The 15,608-nt window shown below is 41.4% G+C and overlaps 1 protein-coding gene across 4 annotated transcripts in view; it reads right to left on the reverse strand.

Annotated features, from left to right (window-relative positions):
• The window catches only part of QPCT (glutaminyl-peptide cyclotransferase), a 49,798-nt gene that overhangs the window by 19,445 nt on the left and 14,745 nt on the right, over positions 1-15,608 (reverse strand). For 3 of the 4 annotated variants that reach the window (XM_079941452.1, XM_079941451.1, XM_079941453.1), the window contains exons 1-2: positions 9,363-9,567; positions 1,073-1,219 (exon numbers count right to left, since the gene is read on the reverse strand). In XM_079941452.1, coding sequence (XP_079797578.1) covers positions 1,073-1,219; positions 9,363-9,482 — 267 coding nt within the window. In that variant the 5' untranslated portion in view covers positions 9,483-9,567. Of the gene's footprint in view, positions 1-1,072; positions 1,220-9,362; positions 9,568-10,526; positions 10,633-15,608 lie in introns of those variants that run through there. The other variant, XM_079941454.1, reaches the window with a different exon arrangement.

Here is a 15,608-nt window from a genome sequence, read left to right on the forward strand (position 1 = left end):
GAGGCTAACGGGGCAACAGACAATGGCATCTGGGCTCAACTTGAAAAGCAGAAGCCAAATACTGGATAGAAAGGAAGAGCCCACCAGCTGTGCTGCCAGGCCTTGCAGGTGTCACTCTGTCACAGCAGCGGAGTGCCAAGGTATTTGCCTGAAGTGTTAGGGCAGGTGGACTACTCTCAGAGGAGGATATGAGAGGCCAGCCTCACCCCATTCCTTCCCAAGCTGCCCCTTAAAATGGGGCTACTTTGAAAAAATAGTCATTCAGAGCTGGGGTTTCAGATTGCTTAAGAGGATTGACACTAAGGAGACAGAGAGACATTCAGGTCTAGCCCACCTTATGGCTTAATCTACCCTCTATAGCAGTGCCTTTCAAACTGCAGTGTGCAAATCAGTCTGCCTTGAAAACAGATCAGTGGGTCATGACTGGCTTTTAAAAACTCATAATAATAAATAGTAAAATAGAATTAATATCAGGGTAGATTGCAGGTAATAGGAGTATTTTTCATGAAACTTTTGTATCAGTTAACTCTATGTTTGTGTGTATAAAATGTAAAATATATATATTTGTTTACCATGGGCCAGAGTCAGAAGCCTGAGAAGCATTGTACTGGACAGAGTAGCTTATCACTGATCTTGACTCTCCCTCCTGGGAGAATACAATTTCCCAAAGGGGAATAAAGGCTTGTTAGGACAGTAACTCACTCTTGACCCAGAGCCGTTAAGAAAGAAATGTCCAAGCCTGTTGATATTGGGTGTTTAGGGTCCAAGAAAACTCGGTTGGGTACCTGGGGTTGTGTCATAGAAATGATCAAGAGTTGAGCACTTAGTACCCTATCTGATGTTGCACCCCAGACAGAGAGTTCACACATAAATTGATTTAGGTTAACATGCATCTTTTAATTCAGAACAGATATTTGCTCTCAGTTGTTTGGTTTTCTGGGTGCTTATTTTAGTGAAAAAGATGAGATGACAGATCTGAATATCAGACAACTCGGCACTTCAGGCATAATGTTATCTCTCATGTGAAAGCAAAGTGTTCGACAGCCTTCAGGTTTGTGTGCTGTTTTCTCACCTGGCGAGCAGCATAGCTTCCAGGGGATCCGGGATATCGCTCAATCAGCAACGGTCGTAAGTCATTTTGCCACATTTCAGAAATACTGGTGCCTTCTGCAACTTGTCGAAGAGATGATACATTCAAAAGGGCTGGTTGGTGATAATTCTGAGGATCAAATAAAATTATTTAACTGGCTATCATTTCATAATATGTTTAAGACTTATCCTGAGACACTTGCAATTGTAAAATATTCGCTTTGAACCTCAAAATAAAGGGATAGCTCTTACGTTATACAAAGTAAATTAAACTAATCAACTTTAAAATTGGCCTCTTAGATCTAGAACTTAAACTGTTTTGGCGGCTTGTTTTTAAAACAGAATTAATATAATGCTTTGAACCTGAGAATTAATATTTAACACTTATAGCCTGTGTAATTTTAATAACTTTTGTACAATTGCTTTGTAAAACTAAGGTTTACAAATAACAATTGATATCCTAGTCTTAAGAAAACTTAATATTTCAAAAACTACAGCCAAAAAACAATATAATTTGTTAGCATAACTGCTTTATAAAAGCCAGTGAGGTGTTACAGAATAAGTGTATTCTTGGGGTGAGAGAAACTAGATTCAAAGTTTCTGGCTGCCATTTATAGGTTGGATGACCTTGGGCAGGTCCCTTAAATTCTCATTCCCCTCAAAATACCAATAAAGGAATTTGAGCTAAATCTACACTGTCCAATGTGGTAGCCACAAGCCATATGTGCCCATTAAGCTCTTGAAATGTAGACAGTCAATGTGTGTAATACACATATTGAATTTCAAAGACCTAGCACGAAAAAAATGTAAAATATCTCGCTAATAATTTTTATAGTGATTACACGTTGAAATGAAAATTTTTGATATATTGAGTTAAGTAAAATATAGTATTAAAATTGGTTTCACCTATCGCCTTTTACTTTTTTAATAGAGCTACTAGAAGATTTTAAATTATATATGTGCTTCACATTATATATTGCTATTGAATAGCACTAACCTAGATGATTGCTGCAATTCTTTTCAGCCAGAGCTTGATGATTCTATAACCCACTAAATAGTACACCTTTTGCCTTCAGTGAAAACTATTTTAATATTCTATTAATGATCACACTCTTTGGTACACTTATATATTAATTAAGTGAACCTTAATTTAAGCAGCTGAACAAACATAACATTCAAATTTGTATTTTGGATATGACTTTACATGTGATACGAGTAATGATGAATCATTCATTCATTACATGTTTGTTTTTTTTGGGTTTTTTTGTGGTACACGGGCCTCTCACTGCTGTGGCCTCTTCCGCTAAGGAGCACAGGCTCCGGACGCTCAGGCCCAGTGGGCATGGCTCACGGGCCCAGCTGCTCCGCGACACGTGGGATCTTCCCGGTCCAGGGCACGAACCCGTGTCCCCTGCATCGGCAGGCGGATTCTCAACCACTGCGCCACCAGGGAAGCCCCCATTCATTACATGTTTATCAGGTACTCAATGATGGAATGTGTTACTCCTCCCCATAGGGATCAGTGTGATTCGTTGATCAGAGGATTTCTTCCCTAAGAGGAATGTTGAAGGTAACATAAATTCTTTGGAATGCAAAACAGAGCTCAGGGGAGCCCTGTCTACTTTACAGCTTTTTCCAAGACCTGTGTAAATTGACTATGTCTAAGTTATCACATGGCTATCTTCACTCCATGGGACACTGTGGAATTAGAGAATGCTTGTTGCCTAATTACTTATACCCATCTACACTTTGCTATGCTTCAGCGTCACTCTCAGGTATTATCATGCAAAGAGCGTGAGCTGTGGGTCCAGCCAGCCCCCCTTCAACTCAGCCTCTCAACTCAACTCCCCACCACTTACTAGCTGGCCAGGTTACTTAACCTTATTAAGGCTTAACATTCTCATCTGTAAAAGGGAGGTAATAACACCTACTTCCTAGGGTAATTATAATTGAGCTAATACATGTAAACTGCCTCAGTAACTATTTGGAAAGTTTTATTAGTTCTATTACCATCTATCAAACATTAAGAGGGTAGAATTCCAAGCTGGAAAGGCCACTGAGAGATGATTATCATCCAATCTCTTTGCTTTCTGTCACTGGAAACTGAGTCAGAGAAACCAACTGATTTTCCCAAGGTTGTAGGAGAGTTACAGGTAAGTTCGAGAGAAAGGATCCTGGCCCTGTAGATTCCCCATCCCATGCTAGTTCTCCTCTGCCTTCCTACACTGTCTGTGAACTTCCACTGTTAAACACAATGTATCGATGCTGTATCTGGAACATCTCAAGGTTTGTGTTTATTTACTGGTAATACATTTTAAAATATATTTCCTTAGTAAATTTGTTGCTGCAGCCTTTAAACTCCTTGGTACCTCAGATCTAAGTCCTCCTGTTAACTCTCAAACAGCACTTTGAGAAGGAAGAAGGAGCTAAAAGACAACAATAGAAATGTGAGAAGTGAAAAGAGAATGGAGGCAAGAAGTTGGAAACTTACATGGTTAATTATTACTTAACACGGGCCAACAAGAGCCTCCGGTTGCTCCTGCTGCCTCACAAGCCCCATGCAGGGCCACTCACCCCCCACCCCACCCCGCCCCGCCCCCACTCCGGTTCACCACGCTTCAGTCACCTGGCATCCTTCCAGGACCCAAAGCAGTGTGAGGCTCAGGCCTCCTGGGGCCTTTGCATTGTGGTGCCTTCTACCTTGAAGGCTTTCCCCTTCCTCTTCACCTGGCTAACTCCTGCTCATTTCAGGTGGTAGCCCAGAGGCCTTGTGTGTTTACTTGTTTAATGTCTGATTTCATGCAAGAGGTCAACTCCAGGAGGACAGGAACTATCTCTTACTTTCCACTCTCTCCCCAGAACCACACAGTACCCAGCTCACGTGGCACACTCAATAAATACTGGATGAATACATCAAATGTGGAATCGACAGATGAACTTTTTCTAAAATAGTTCAACTTCACTAAGATTATGTTTACATAATAATAAAGTAAAATGGGCATGTTTGCCATCATATATACCAAATCAGTTGAATGAACAGAAATTATAAAGTCAGGAAAGACAAGTGGCTGCCTGCTGCAAAGGGCCAGGAAGTACTGTGGGTCAATGTTGGTGGGCTTTGTTCTTTTTGAATTTCTGAGAGTCGATGCTCGTGATGATTTAGAGTTGAGTTGGCCCAGTAGTCATTGTGACAATCAAGCACCGTTGTGTCAAAGGCTGTTTGGCCAGGGGCTCCTTTTCTATGCACTATTACTCCATCCCAGAACCTACCTGGTCACTGTGGTCCTACACTCCATGTCCACAGTGAAAGGAAATCAAGCTGATGTGTAAATGGGCAATTTATATTAAAGATTGCTGCCATGACCTCCCCCTGCCGCACTGCCCACCTGCCCAGTGGGGTGGAGTGTCACTCCAGGACCCTTTGTTTTGGACATGTAAGATCCCCCTGTCCAATAAATCATTGATGTCTCTATCACTGTCACCGGGCTCTTTCTCTGGCCTTGAAACTAGGCAACTACAAGGCTTGCAGGCCTGCGGGGTACAGTCCAACAACTGGTGGGCCAAACAGGAGGCCAAGGAAATTCCCGTGAGCCCCGAGATGTTGGGAAATAAGGACGGGGAGGAAGAAGATAGATATATAAATAGGTGATTTATGGAGGCTTGAAAGAGTTCTTAAGAGATTTAAGAAAAAATGGGAACAAAATAAATACCCCTCCAGCATCTCTACCTGTAACAGATATCGTGGATGAAACATAGTTGACAAATAGCACCAAAAAATGCTTAATGGATGAATAAAGGGTAAGCTCAGCAGACAGGCCCATCGGTGCTCCTGAGTACAGACACTGACCTGTGTTGATCCTCAATCTCCTGGGCTCACCCACTTAATGAACATACTTCAGTAAAGTGCCCTCCTTCACCCTGCCTCCCTGGGAATAAAGATGCCCCTGTGAAATCACAGAGATTAGAAGCTTCCCAATCAGTGATGGACAGAGAAGGGGAAACAGTCACACTCAGTTAATTACTTAAGCCTTTCTATTGATATTTATTAAAGCCCTGAATGGAAAAGCATTCGCTTTTTCCAAACTAAAGGGCATCCATTCTATTTTTGTGGAGGCTGACTCTCAGAATCCAATAAATCTAAACATCTATGTGGGGCTGAGAGGAAGGAGGAAGAGGGGAAACCTGGACAGAAAGTGTGGGCCGGGCGTGAGGAGAGTAAACAAATGAGGCAAAACTATGTTGAGCCCAATGTTAAATGCCAACCCCCAATTATTCTAGGTTTATTTCAGTTAAAAGGCATGTAGACAATTTTCTATTGGGACAGGCATTCTCAGAGGAATGAGTCTCTATTACAGCCCCTTCCTTGTCTTTCATCCAGGCAGAAAGGACAATAAGTCTGCTCTGGGTGACAAGAATCTTTCAGCTAAAAAAGTGTGACCCAGATATCCTACAGCATCTCCTCTGGACTAATCACATGGTGCCAGGCCAAAGAGGAGTTTAATTACATAATTTGTAGAGCTGGCCCAGCTTGCAGAGGGATTTGAGGTCCCAAACCATTGAATTAAAGGGAGAACATTACAGAAGCATAGCCAATTCAATTCTAGTTTCCATCCCATATGAGCGTCTCCCAGACAGCACTCAGATTAACACCTGTGTCTACGGCAAATTCAACCCAGCCAGCATTTACTGAACTCTTTCTGTGTCAGATGCCACTGATATTACAAATACAGTTGTGGAACAGTTGGGAAGTGAATAAGATAAAGTTCTGTCTTCTTTAAAGGCTAGCAGCCCTCTATCTAAAAGCAAAGTAGTGCAGGCTTTGAAAACAACAATTTAGGGCCAAATCGCAGCTCCCTCACTTACTAGCTAGGAAAAATTTCCTTATCTGTATAATGGATGTCATAGTACTTACCTGCCAGATGGTAGAAGCTCAAAAATGGCACATTTTCTTTCTCCCTCTGCCACCAATACCCAGGCTACCACTGGCCCCCTGTCCCTTCCTTGGAGTCTCCATTGCTGCTTCATGATTCATAAGAATCATGATGGGTAGAGGGGTAGATGGCTAAGAACTTTTCGAACCATGGAGGAGGGGAACCCTAAGATTTTTTAGAATGTATGTGGCTCCAGAAGCAGAAGAATGTGAAATGCTGTGAGAGCAGTAATTGTCCTCCAGAACTACCCTGGAGGAGGACTTCTAGGTGAGGCCAACTTTCCTGTTCAAGGTTCCTCTGTTCAAAAAATCTGTCCCTCCACCCTCAATATGACTCAAATAATAAAGGAAAATTCTACCAATTAAAATATGTTGGGTCCCAGCTTTACAATAAAGTTTGGAAACAATCTAACTATCCAATAATAAAGGGATAGTTAAACTAAAGAAAGATAAGGGCTCTTCAGTTCGCTGCTGTAATGGTGGTCAAGTTTCCTCATCTGTAAATTGGGGATGAACGTACCCTCCTCACAGAGGCACAGTGAGATTCAAGTCAGATGCTTATATATAGAATCCTGGTACCCAGATGCCAATGCCCCTAAATATATACCTGTGGGCCCACCTGTGAATCTAACAACTTATAATATTACTTCTTTGGAAAACAATGTTTACAAGTTTCAAATAAGCAAATCACGGTCTTCTAAACACAACCAAAAATTAGGGTTGAACTGTTCTTACATATTAGATCCCACTGTTAGAGACACACCTTTATTTCAAAGCAAAGAAAATGGATTTCAAAATCAATGCTTCCTTTACCACACCTCACCTTTCGGCAGACCAGTGTGCCAAGGGCACACCCCACGTGACTAAAATAGCTAAATGCCATTCAGAGCAGGAAGGCATGTATTTTAGTGTGGATTAATTCATTTCCCAGGCTTCAAACTGTACGTGACATCTGGAAGACTTTATGAAAGCCTGGAGAGTAAGGGAGGGCAGGGGGAACCAGAAATCAGGAATTGTCATGGTTGATCTTGTCATTTGCTTCTTTAGCTTGCATCACTTTAAAGGAAACAATTTCCCAATAGAAAAGCGATCAGAAGTTTCTTAAATATAAAAGGGATGCATGCTTTAAAAGACATTTCTCAAAAGTTAGTCTCATTCATTTAAAACATTGTAAGAATCCAGCACCTTCTCCCACCCACAAATACATCCTGCCTGTAGATGATCCCTTCAGAGCAGGTCCCTCAAACAGTCCCCACCTCATTTAGTTCCATTCATGTCCACGTATCATAGACACATTTGGCGGCTCCACATTTCGGTAGTTAATGCCCCTTCCCAATTTCTGGTCAGGAAGGAGAAGATTTAAGTCTGTGCTGAATCCCCATGGGAAGCTTTTCTTTCTTTTTCTTTTTGCTAAGATTTTGCTGATTTATTTTTTTAATAGATCTTTATTGTAGTACAATTGCTTCACAATACTGTGTTAGTTTCTGTTGTACAACAAAGTGAATCAGCCATATGCATACATATGTCCCCATATCCCCTCCCTCTTGAGCCTCCCTCCCACCCTCCCTATCCCACCCCTCTAGGTCATCGCAAAGCACGGAGCTGATCTCCCTGTGCTATGCGGCTGCTTCCCACTAGCTAACTGTTTTACATTAGGTAGTGTATATATGTCGATGCTACTCTCACTTCGCCCCAGCTTCCCCCCTCCGCCCCCCCACACCATGTCCTCAAGTCCATTCTCTACGTCTCTCTTTATTCCTGCCCTGCCACTAGGTTCAACAGTACCTTTTTTTTTTTTAGATCCATATATATATGCATTAGCATACAGTATTTGTTTTTCTCTTTGACTTACTTCACTCTGTATGAGACTCTAGGTCCATCCACCTCACTACAAATAACTCAGTTTCGTTCCTTTTTATGGCTGAGTAATATTCCATTGTATACATGTGCCACATCTTCTTTATCTATTCATCTATTGATGAACACTTAGGTTGCTTTCACGTCCTGGCTATTGTAAACAGTGCTGCAATGAACATTGTGGTTCATGTCCCTTTTTGAATTACGGTTTTTCTCAGGGTATGTGCCCAATAATGGGATTGCTGGGTCTTATGGTAGTTCTATTTGTAGCTTTTTAAGGAACCTCCATACTGTTCTCCATAGTGATGGAAATAAAAACAAAAATAAACAAATGGGACCCAATTAAACTTAAAAGCTTTTGCACAGCAAAGGAAGCTTTTCTTATAATGAAGTTATTCTTGGGTTGACTACCCTCATCCTCCCCAGGTTCCCTATGGCTAGTGGTGTCCATGTGTAAGTGGGGCATGTTGTGGCCCTTGAATGGTGAAGCTGTAAGTGTCACCCAGGGAGCTGAAGTGGGCTGTTCATACACATCGCCTGTGGCTGGGCAGGAGACGCATGTGGACCATGAGAGGGCCTATGCATTCACCTTACGTCCTGGATTTCCAAGCTGCGAATCAATACTGGCAGACTGTAAGCATTTAAAAGATCTGTTCAACAACACTGTCAAAGTTTATATCCCTTTACATTGCTGCTTTTCTTAGTATCTTTAAAAGTATACCATTTACTCCAATACCATTAACCTTTGCTTAAGTCCCTAGCAATTTCAGGATTTCAAAACTGTTACACAAGAAAGGGAAATAATTGTGAACCTATATACTTCACACAAAGGGAACTTGCCAATCACTTTTATCCTAAGTTCCTCATGTGAAATCTCCAACTCTATACATTTCTCTGACAATTGCATTTTACTGTCGTTTGAGAAATATATATATATATTTATTTATTTAAAGTAAAGCATGTCTCCAGTTAAGCTCCTTCGTTCGGAGCTGATCCGCTTAAAAATCTAAAACAGACTGACAGTGACAGGACCGTGCTGAGACTGCATGGAGACCTCAACGTCGGGAGGGCTTCCTTGGATGCCGCGGCGAGGGAGCGGTGGGCACACCGCCAGACGCGGCCAGCACCCCGGCGGCCAGGAGCGCAGAGACCGCTGGCCTCGCGTGTCCCGAGCGGGCGGCGGCGCGGCGATGCACCCTCACCTCCCGGCTCCGCCACCGCAGGCAAGTCACACTTCCTGTGCCTATCAGTACCCGCATCCGACCGCAGCCGAGCGGAGGCCGGTGACATCACCCAGCTCCCGTGGCATCTCCAAAGCATCCCCGCGGCCAGCGAGGACGCAGAGCCCCGACTCCTCGGGGCGCAGGGGCCGGGGACTTCGGCTCTGCCCCGCCTCCCATCCTACCTAGGTGGGGGTCACGGGACTCTTGAGTCCCCGCACCCGCAAGAGCCTCCCAGGTACAATCGCCCAGCAGCAGCCCCTCACCTTCTCCTGGGTCCAGTCTGCCGCTCCCCGACTGACACCCCGGGACACCAGGGGCAGGGCGGCCACCAGCAGCAGCAGGCGGAGGGTGTCCATGACGCGCAGGTCCCCGCCGCCTGCCATCTCTCCTGGGCTCTCTGAGCGCCGGTTCCCCGAGCCGCCGGCGGTCACGAGCCCGGGAACGCGCGTCCTTCGCCTTCCCCCTTCTCCACCCTTGGGTCGACTGCGCCCGCCTCCCCATCGCCTCCCGGTCGCCGCCCCACTGCGCTGCGCAGGCCGAAGCCGCAGCTCTCCACCACCACCCACCACCTTAGCAACCCGGGGTCTGGGCTGTCCTGAGAGGCACAAGCTTCCGAATCCATGGGAACAGAGACGGCCACTTCCTTGTCTAGGAGAGGAAGAAAGGAAGGAGGGAAGAGACATGGAGGAAGCATTTTTATGATCTCCACTGCCATGACTGGGAATAGAAAGGGGAGGGAGGGTTCATCAAACCCTGTGAGGTTAAGAATTATTTTCCTACGGCTCATTAAGAAGAGGTGGCCAGGGATCGATATTTACCGGATACTTCTGTACCAGCCACTGCCCTAGGTGCTTTTCCTATGTTCCCATATTTACCCTTCCTAACCATGTGAGGTAGGTATTAATCCCATTTAACAGATGAGCAAACAAAGCCTGAACTGGGACCCTCAAAATATTTCCTTTATAACAGTCCACCATATCTTTTCTCTTTTTTTCTCACAGATAGTTACCTTGCCTTATAGGGGACAGACTATCATACTCCCAAGCTGAGAAGTATGGTTGAAGTAACTGTCTGATATACATGAGACCTAAAATGTTCACAGTGGAATCCATGCCCCCCAAAGGAAAAGCTAAATAAAACTGTATTTACTCTGTAACATCCAAGATCACTGTTATCGCATGCCACAGGGAGATCAGCTAGGTGGTTTGTGACCACCTAGAGGGGTGGGATAGGGAGGGTGGGAGGGAGGGAGATGCAAGAGGGAAGAGATATGGGAACATATGTATATGTATAACTAATTCACTTTGTTGTAAAGCAGAAACTAACACACCATTGTAAAGCAATTATACTCCAATAAAGATGTTAAAAAAAATCACTGTTATCAAGATAATTCTAGAAACAAAATGGTATCTCAGTTTGGTTTGTACCTTTCTAGTCTAAGTTGTCTGGACAATTACTTCACCATCTTCTTTTTCTTCCAAACTAAGGATCAGGGTGTGGCTTGCCATGAGTCATCTAGTAACATATAGATCCCTGAAAAAAAACAAGGACACTGAAACAGACCTGTTTGCCAGACAGCAAAAGTCTGAAGGTAATGCAGTCAGCCTGAAGGCTCACCCACTCTATATTCTTAGGCTTGGCTATAAGAGTAAATTTAAAGAGGGAGAGGGCTGACGTGAGAATAATGTCTGCCCTCCTCTGGAGCTATGGTGGAAGACAGGATGGAAATACACACTTCCCTGATGTTCAAAATTGCTAATCCTATTCACATCTAAGAATTTTGAGTAACAATTCAAATCTTCCGGCTCAAACAAAATTAAATAGCTTCTTTAGTACATCCATGGTCAGTTCTGATAATCGGACCACCCCAGAATTGTCCATTGGTTTGTATTCAGAACAAAACCACTATCACATCTTCCAATATATTTTTCCTCTTTTGCTGCTTAGGCCAACCTTGAAATTGTGGGTTTCCTGAGTGGCTGGGTAAGAAACAGAGTAATTGTTTTTCTTATCCTATTAGCTTTTTATCTTTCCACAGTGTGATTTCTATAAGAAAGGGAAGGTGGAAATAGCAAACCTACATGAAACAAAATGTTAAAGATAGCATGCTAAGTATAAGCAATTCAAAATGAGAAATACAGAAATGCTTGAGTTAAAAGGTTAACACATAATTTTGACAGTTTCCATTGCCTAAGTTCCCCAATCTTCTCCAATTTTGATTATACTTAAGTCAGTAAGATGCTGTTGCAGTTTGAGATCTATAGGAAGTAGACTCTGGAACAGAGCTTAGCATTCAGGATGTGTATTAGGGAGTGCCCTTGGGACAAACCGCTGTGGGAGGGAGAGAGAGCAACCAGACAGGGCAGAGGGAAGAGTCAGCAGAGAAGCGGCCTCCTCCTCCACAGCTTCACCCAGCCCCATGGAGAGCCCTGGAGCTGAAAGCGCCTGTCAGAGTTGTCCCACAGTGACCCCAAATGGTTGAAGCTTTGTACCCTCACCTCAGTGGGGTGACTTCCTGTAAGCAGTTCTCTGCAGCCAAAGGAGCTGACAGCTAGAGGTTGTCTGCCAGCGACACTCCAACAGCTGGAACAGAGTCCTTCACTGAAGGGAATATGAACAGTACATCTCTGTATCCACTACTCATGTATCCGTGTGATGTATCCCATACATCTAAAACATTTTGCATAGTATGTGAAACTGATTTTAGTAAATCGTTTTTTACACATGCGGGCTTTTCTGACAACTTTCCATAAATCTACGAATCCAATACAACTATTTATGTGTCCCTTCCCTCTTTATTTTTATCTTTTCTTATGCCTTATACCCTAAATATACCCTTCCCCTTTTCTTCATTCATTCTTTCCTCTCCTCCTTCATTCTGGAGACTTTCAGAAATGCCTTCTATCTGCTATTTTTTTCCCTACTACAACTTTTTCTGTCTTCAAACTCTTTATATGGAAGATAACCCATGACTATTACATTTAACTAAACAACCGCAAGCCCCATTTTTCATCATGGAAAAAAATTATTTGTGTATGCAGTGATAGCATTAGTCACAAGTGGAATGGTTATCATCTTTATTATGGTATAGATTCTATACTGTGATTTGAATCACATTAAGGACTCAACTGCTAATAAAGGTCTTACCCATGCAGTTTTGGTGGCAGGATTTTCATATACCTAGTCTTACCTTTAAAGACACACTATTGGACTAAAGCAGTAATAACCAGAAAGTTGTATTAAGACAGTAGTTCTCAAAATGTGATCCATTGACCCCTGGGGATTGCCAAAGACCCTTTTGGATGTCTGCAAGGTCAAATCAATTTTTACAATAATACAAAAGCAAGTTTTACTTTTTTACTGTTATTAACTTTGCACTGATGTTCCTAAAGCAATAATGGGTAAAACTTCTGGCACCTTAGCACTTATCAAGACAGAACACAAAATTGCACTATTTAAAAAAAAAAACAAAACCTACTTCACTGCCCTGCACAGTAAAAAAAAAGAAAAAGAAAAAAGTGATAGAAAGACAAAAGAAAAGAAAAAGAGCCAGTCTCACTTAACAATATCATTGATGAAGAAATAAAAATTGTGGTTATTATTAAATCTCAACCTTTGAGCACATGTCTTTTTTTAACAACTTTTTTGAGACAGAATTAGAATATGTTAAACTGTGCATATTTAAGGTATACAATCTGATGAGTTTTAACATATGTTTACACCCATGAAACCATCATCACAATCAAGAGAATGAGCATATCTATCTTTATTCATATCCATCTTTACCCATGGGTTATTTAGATTATATTATTTAGTTTCCAAATAGTTGAGGATTTCCCTTATATCTTCTTGCTATTGATTTCAAATTTAATTCCATCATGGTCAGAGAGTGGACCTGGTATGGATGAATCCTTTAAAAATTTTTGAGAGTTGCTTTATGGCCCAGAGTATGATCCGTCTTGGTAAAGGTTCCTTCCGACATGAAAAGAATGTGTATTCTGCTGCTATTGGGTAGAGTGTTGTATAAATATCAGTTAGGTCAAGGCAGCTGATCATGTTCCCCAAATCTTCCATACAATATCTGATTTTCTGTCTACTTGTTCTATATATTACTAAGAAAGTGGTGTTGAAATCTCTAACCATAATTATGGATTTGCCTACTTCTGTCAGTTCCACTAATTTTTATATCATGTATTTCTAAACTTTCTTATTAAGTGCATAAATATTTAGGATTGCAATGTCCTTTTGAGAAATTGACCCCTTCGTCATTGTGAAATGACCCATTTTTATTTGGTAACAATTCTTTGCTCTGAAATCTACTTTTTTCCTAATATTAATATAGCCACTCCAGCTTTCTTTTGATCAGCATTAGCATGGTGTATCTTTTTCAATCCTTTTTACTTTTAAACTATTTTCTTTTTTACAAATAAAGTAGGCTTCTTATAAGTAGCATACAGTTAGGTCTTGTATTTTTTAGCCAATTGGAAAATCTCTGGCTTTTATATGGGGTATTTAGACTATTTATACTTACTGTGGTTATTGATATGGCCAAGTTTAAATGTACCACTCTGCTGTTTGTTTTCTATTTGTCCCATCTGTTCTTTGTTTTTACCACTTTTTCTCATTTGTCTTGGATTAATTGATTGTTGTTTATTATTCTACTTTATCTCCTTTGTTAGCTTGTAAGCTATACCTCTGTTTTGTTGTTAGTAGTTGTTTTAGGATTTATAGTATACATCTTTAATGTGTCACTATACACCATCAAGAATTATTGTATCAGTTAGTGTATAGTACAAGAATGTTAAAATAGTTTACTTCTATTTCCCCTCTTAGTCTTTGTGCTATTGTTGTCAGATATTTTACTTCTAAATATGGTATTTAGATATTTACTTATAAATATGTTATTAACCCCACAATACATTATTATTATCTTTGCATAAAAAAATTATCTTTCAAAGAGATTGTTAAAATAAGGGTTTTTTTTTGTTTGTTTGTTTTTGCGGTACGTGGGCCTCTCACTGCTGTGGCCTCTCCCATTGCGGAGCACAGGCCATGGCTCACGGGCCCAGCTGCTCCGCGGCATGTGGGATCTTCCCGGACCGGGGCACGAACCCGTGTCCCCTGCATCTGCAGGCGGACTCTCAACCACTGCGCCACCAGGGAAGCCCAAAATAAGGGTTTTTTTAAGTCTTCTTTTTTCCTTCCTTTGTGTAGATGCATATGTTCACCTGGTCTCATTTTCCTTCTGCATAAAGTATGTCCTTTAATATTTCTTGTAGTGAAGGTATGGTGGTGATTTCTGTATGCTGAATACAAATTTTTTATTTTGCCTTTGTTTTTGAAAGATATTTTTTCTCAGCATGGAATTCTATGTTGACAGATCTTTTTCTTTCAGTACTTTAAAGATGTTGCTCCAGTGTCTTCTTGCTTGCTTGTTTCTTATGAGAAATCAGCTGTTATCCTAATCTTTGTTCCTTTGCATGTAACATGCTTCTGTCTTAAGATTTCTCTTTATCCCAGTTTTTAAACAATTTGATTATGACATGCCTTGGTGGAATTTTCTTTATGTTCTTGTGCTTGGGGTTCATAGAATTTCTTGGATCAGTGGATTTTAAGTTTTCATCAAGTTTGGAACATTTTTAGCCATGATTTCTTCAAGTATTTTTATGCCCCCTCCTGCTTTGGGGACTCCAATTACACACATATTAAGTTGTGTGAAGCTTTTCAACAGTTCACCAGTGCTCTGTTTATTTTTCCTGTTTTTTCTTTGTCTATTTCATTTGTATTTTTTCTATTCCTGTGTCTTCCAGTTTACTAAGATTTTCTTTTGCAGTGCCTAATCTTTGTTGTCACCATTGTTAATTCCATTCAATGTACTCTTCATCCCAGACGTGCTTTTTTCTTTCTCTGGATGTTTGATTTAGATTTTCTTTATACTGTCCATATCTTTCCCTAACATGCTCAACTTTTCCTCTTCCTTCTCGAACATATGGGATATAGTTATGACAACTGTTTTAATATCCTTGTCTGCCAGTTTATCATCTGTGTCATCTCCGTGTCTATTTCTATTGATTGGTTTTTCTCCTCATTATGGGTTCCTATTTCTAATGCATGCCTGGTAATTTTTTTATTAGATACCAGATGTGAATTTTACTTTTTTGGGAGGTGCTGGGCATATTTGCATCCTTTAAATATTCTTGCTCTTTGTTCTGAGACACAGTTGAGTTGGAAATAGTTTGGTCCTCTGGAGGCTTGCTTTCCAGTTTTCTTAGACCGGAGCAGAGCAGCCTGTAATCCTGGTATAATTTGACACTTTACAGAAGCGATACTCTCTGGATATTCCACTTTTGCCCTGGTATTTTGAGGCTTTTCCACTCTAACTGGTGGAAACACAAAATACTCCTAACCTTATCTGTGCTCTCAGGCTTGTTATGCTTGCTCCTTTTCAGTAGATCTTTCCCCCACCTTGAGTAGTTTCCTCACATGCATGTGCTGATCTGAACTCAGCT

The sequence above is a fragment of the Stenella coeruleoalba genome, assembly GCF_951394435.1.
Source record: "Stenella coeruleoalba genome assembly, chromosome: 13".
Taxonomy (NCBI): domain Eukaryota; kingdom Metazoa; phylum Chordata; class Mammalia; order Artiodactyla; family Delphinidae; genus Stenella; species Stenella coeruleoalba.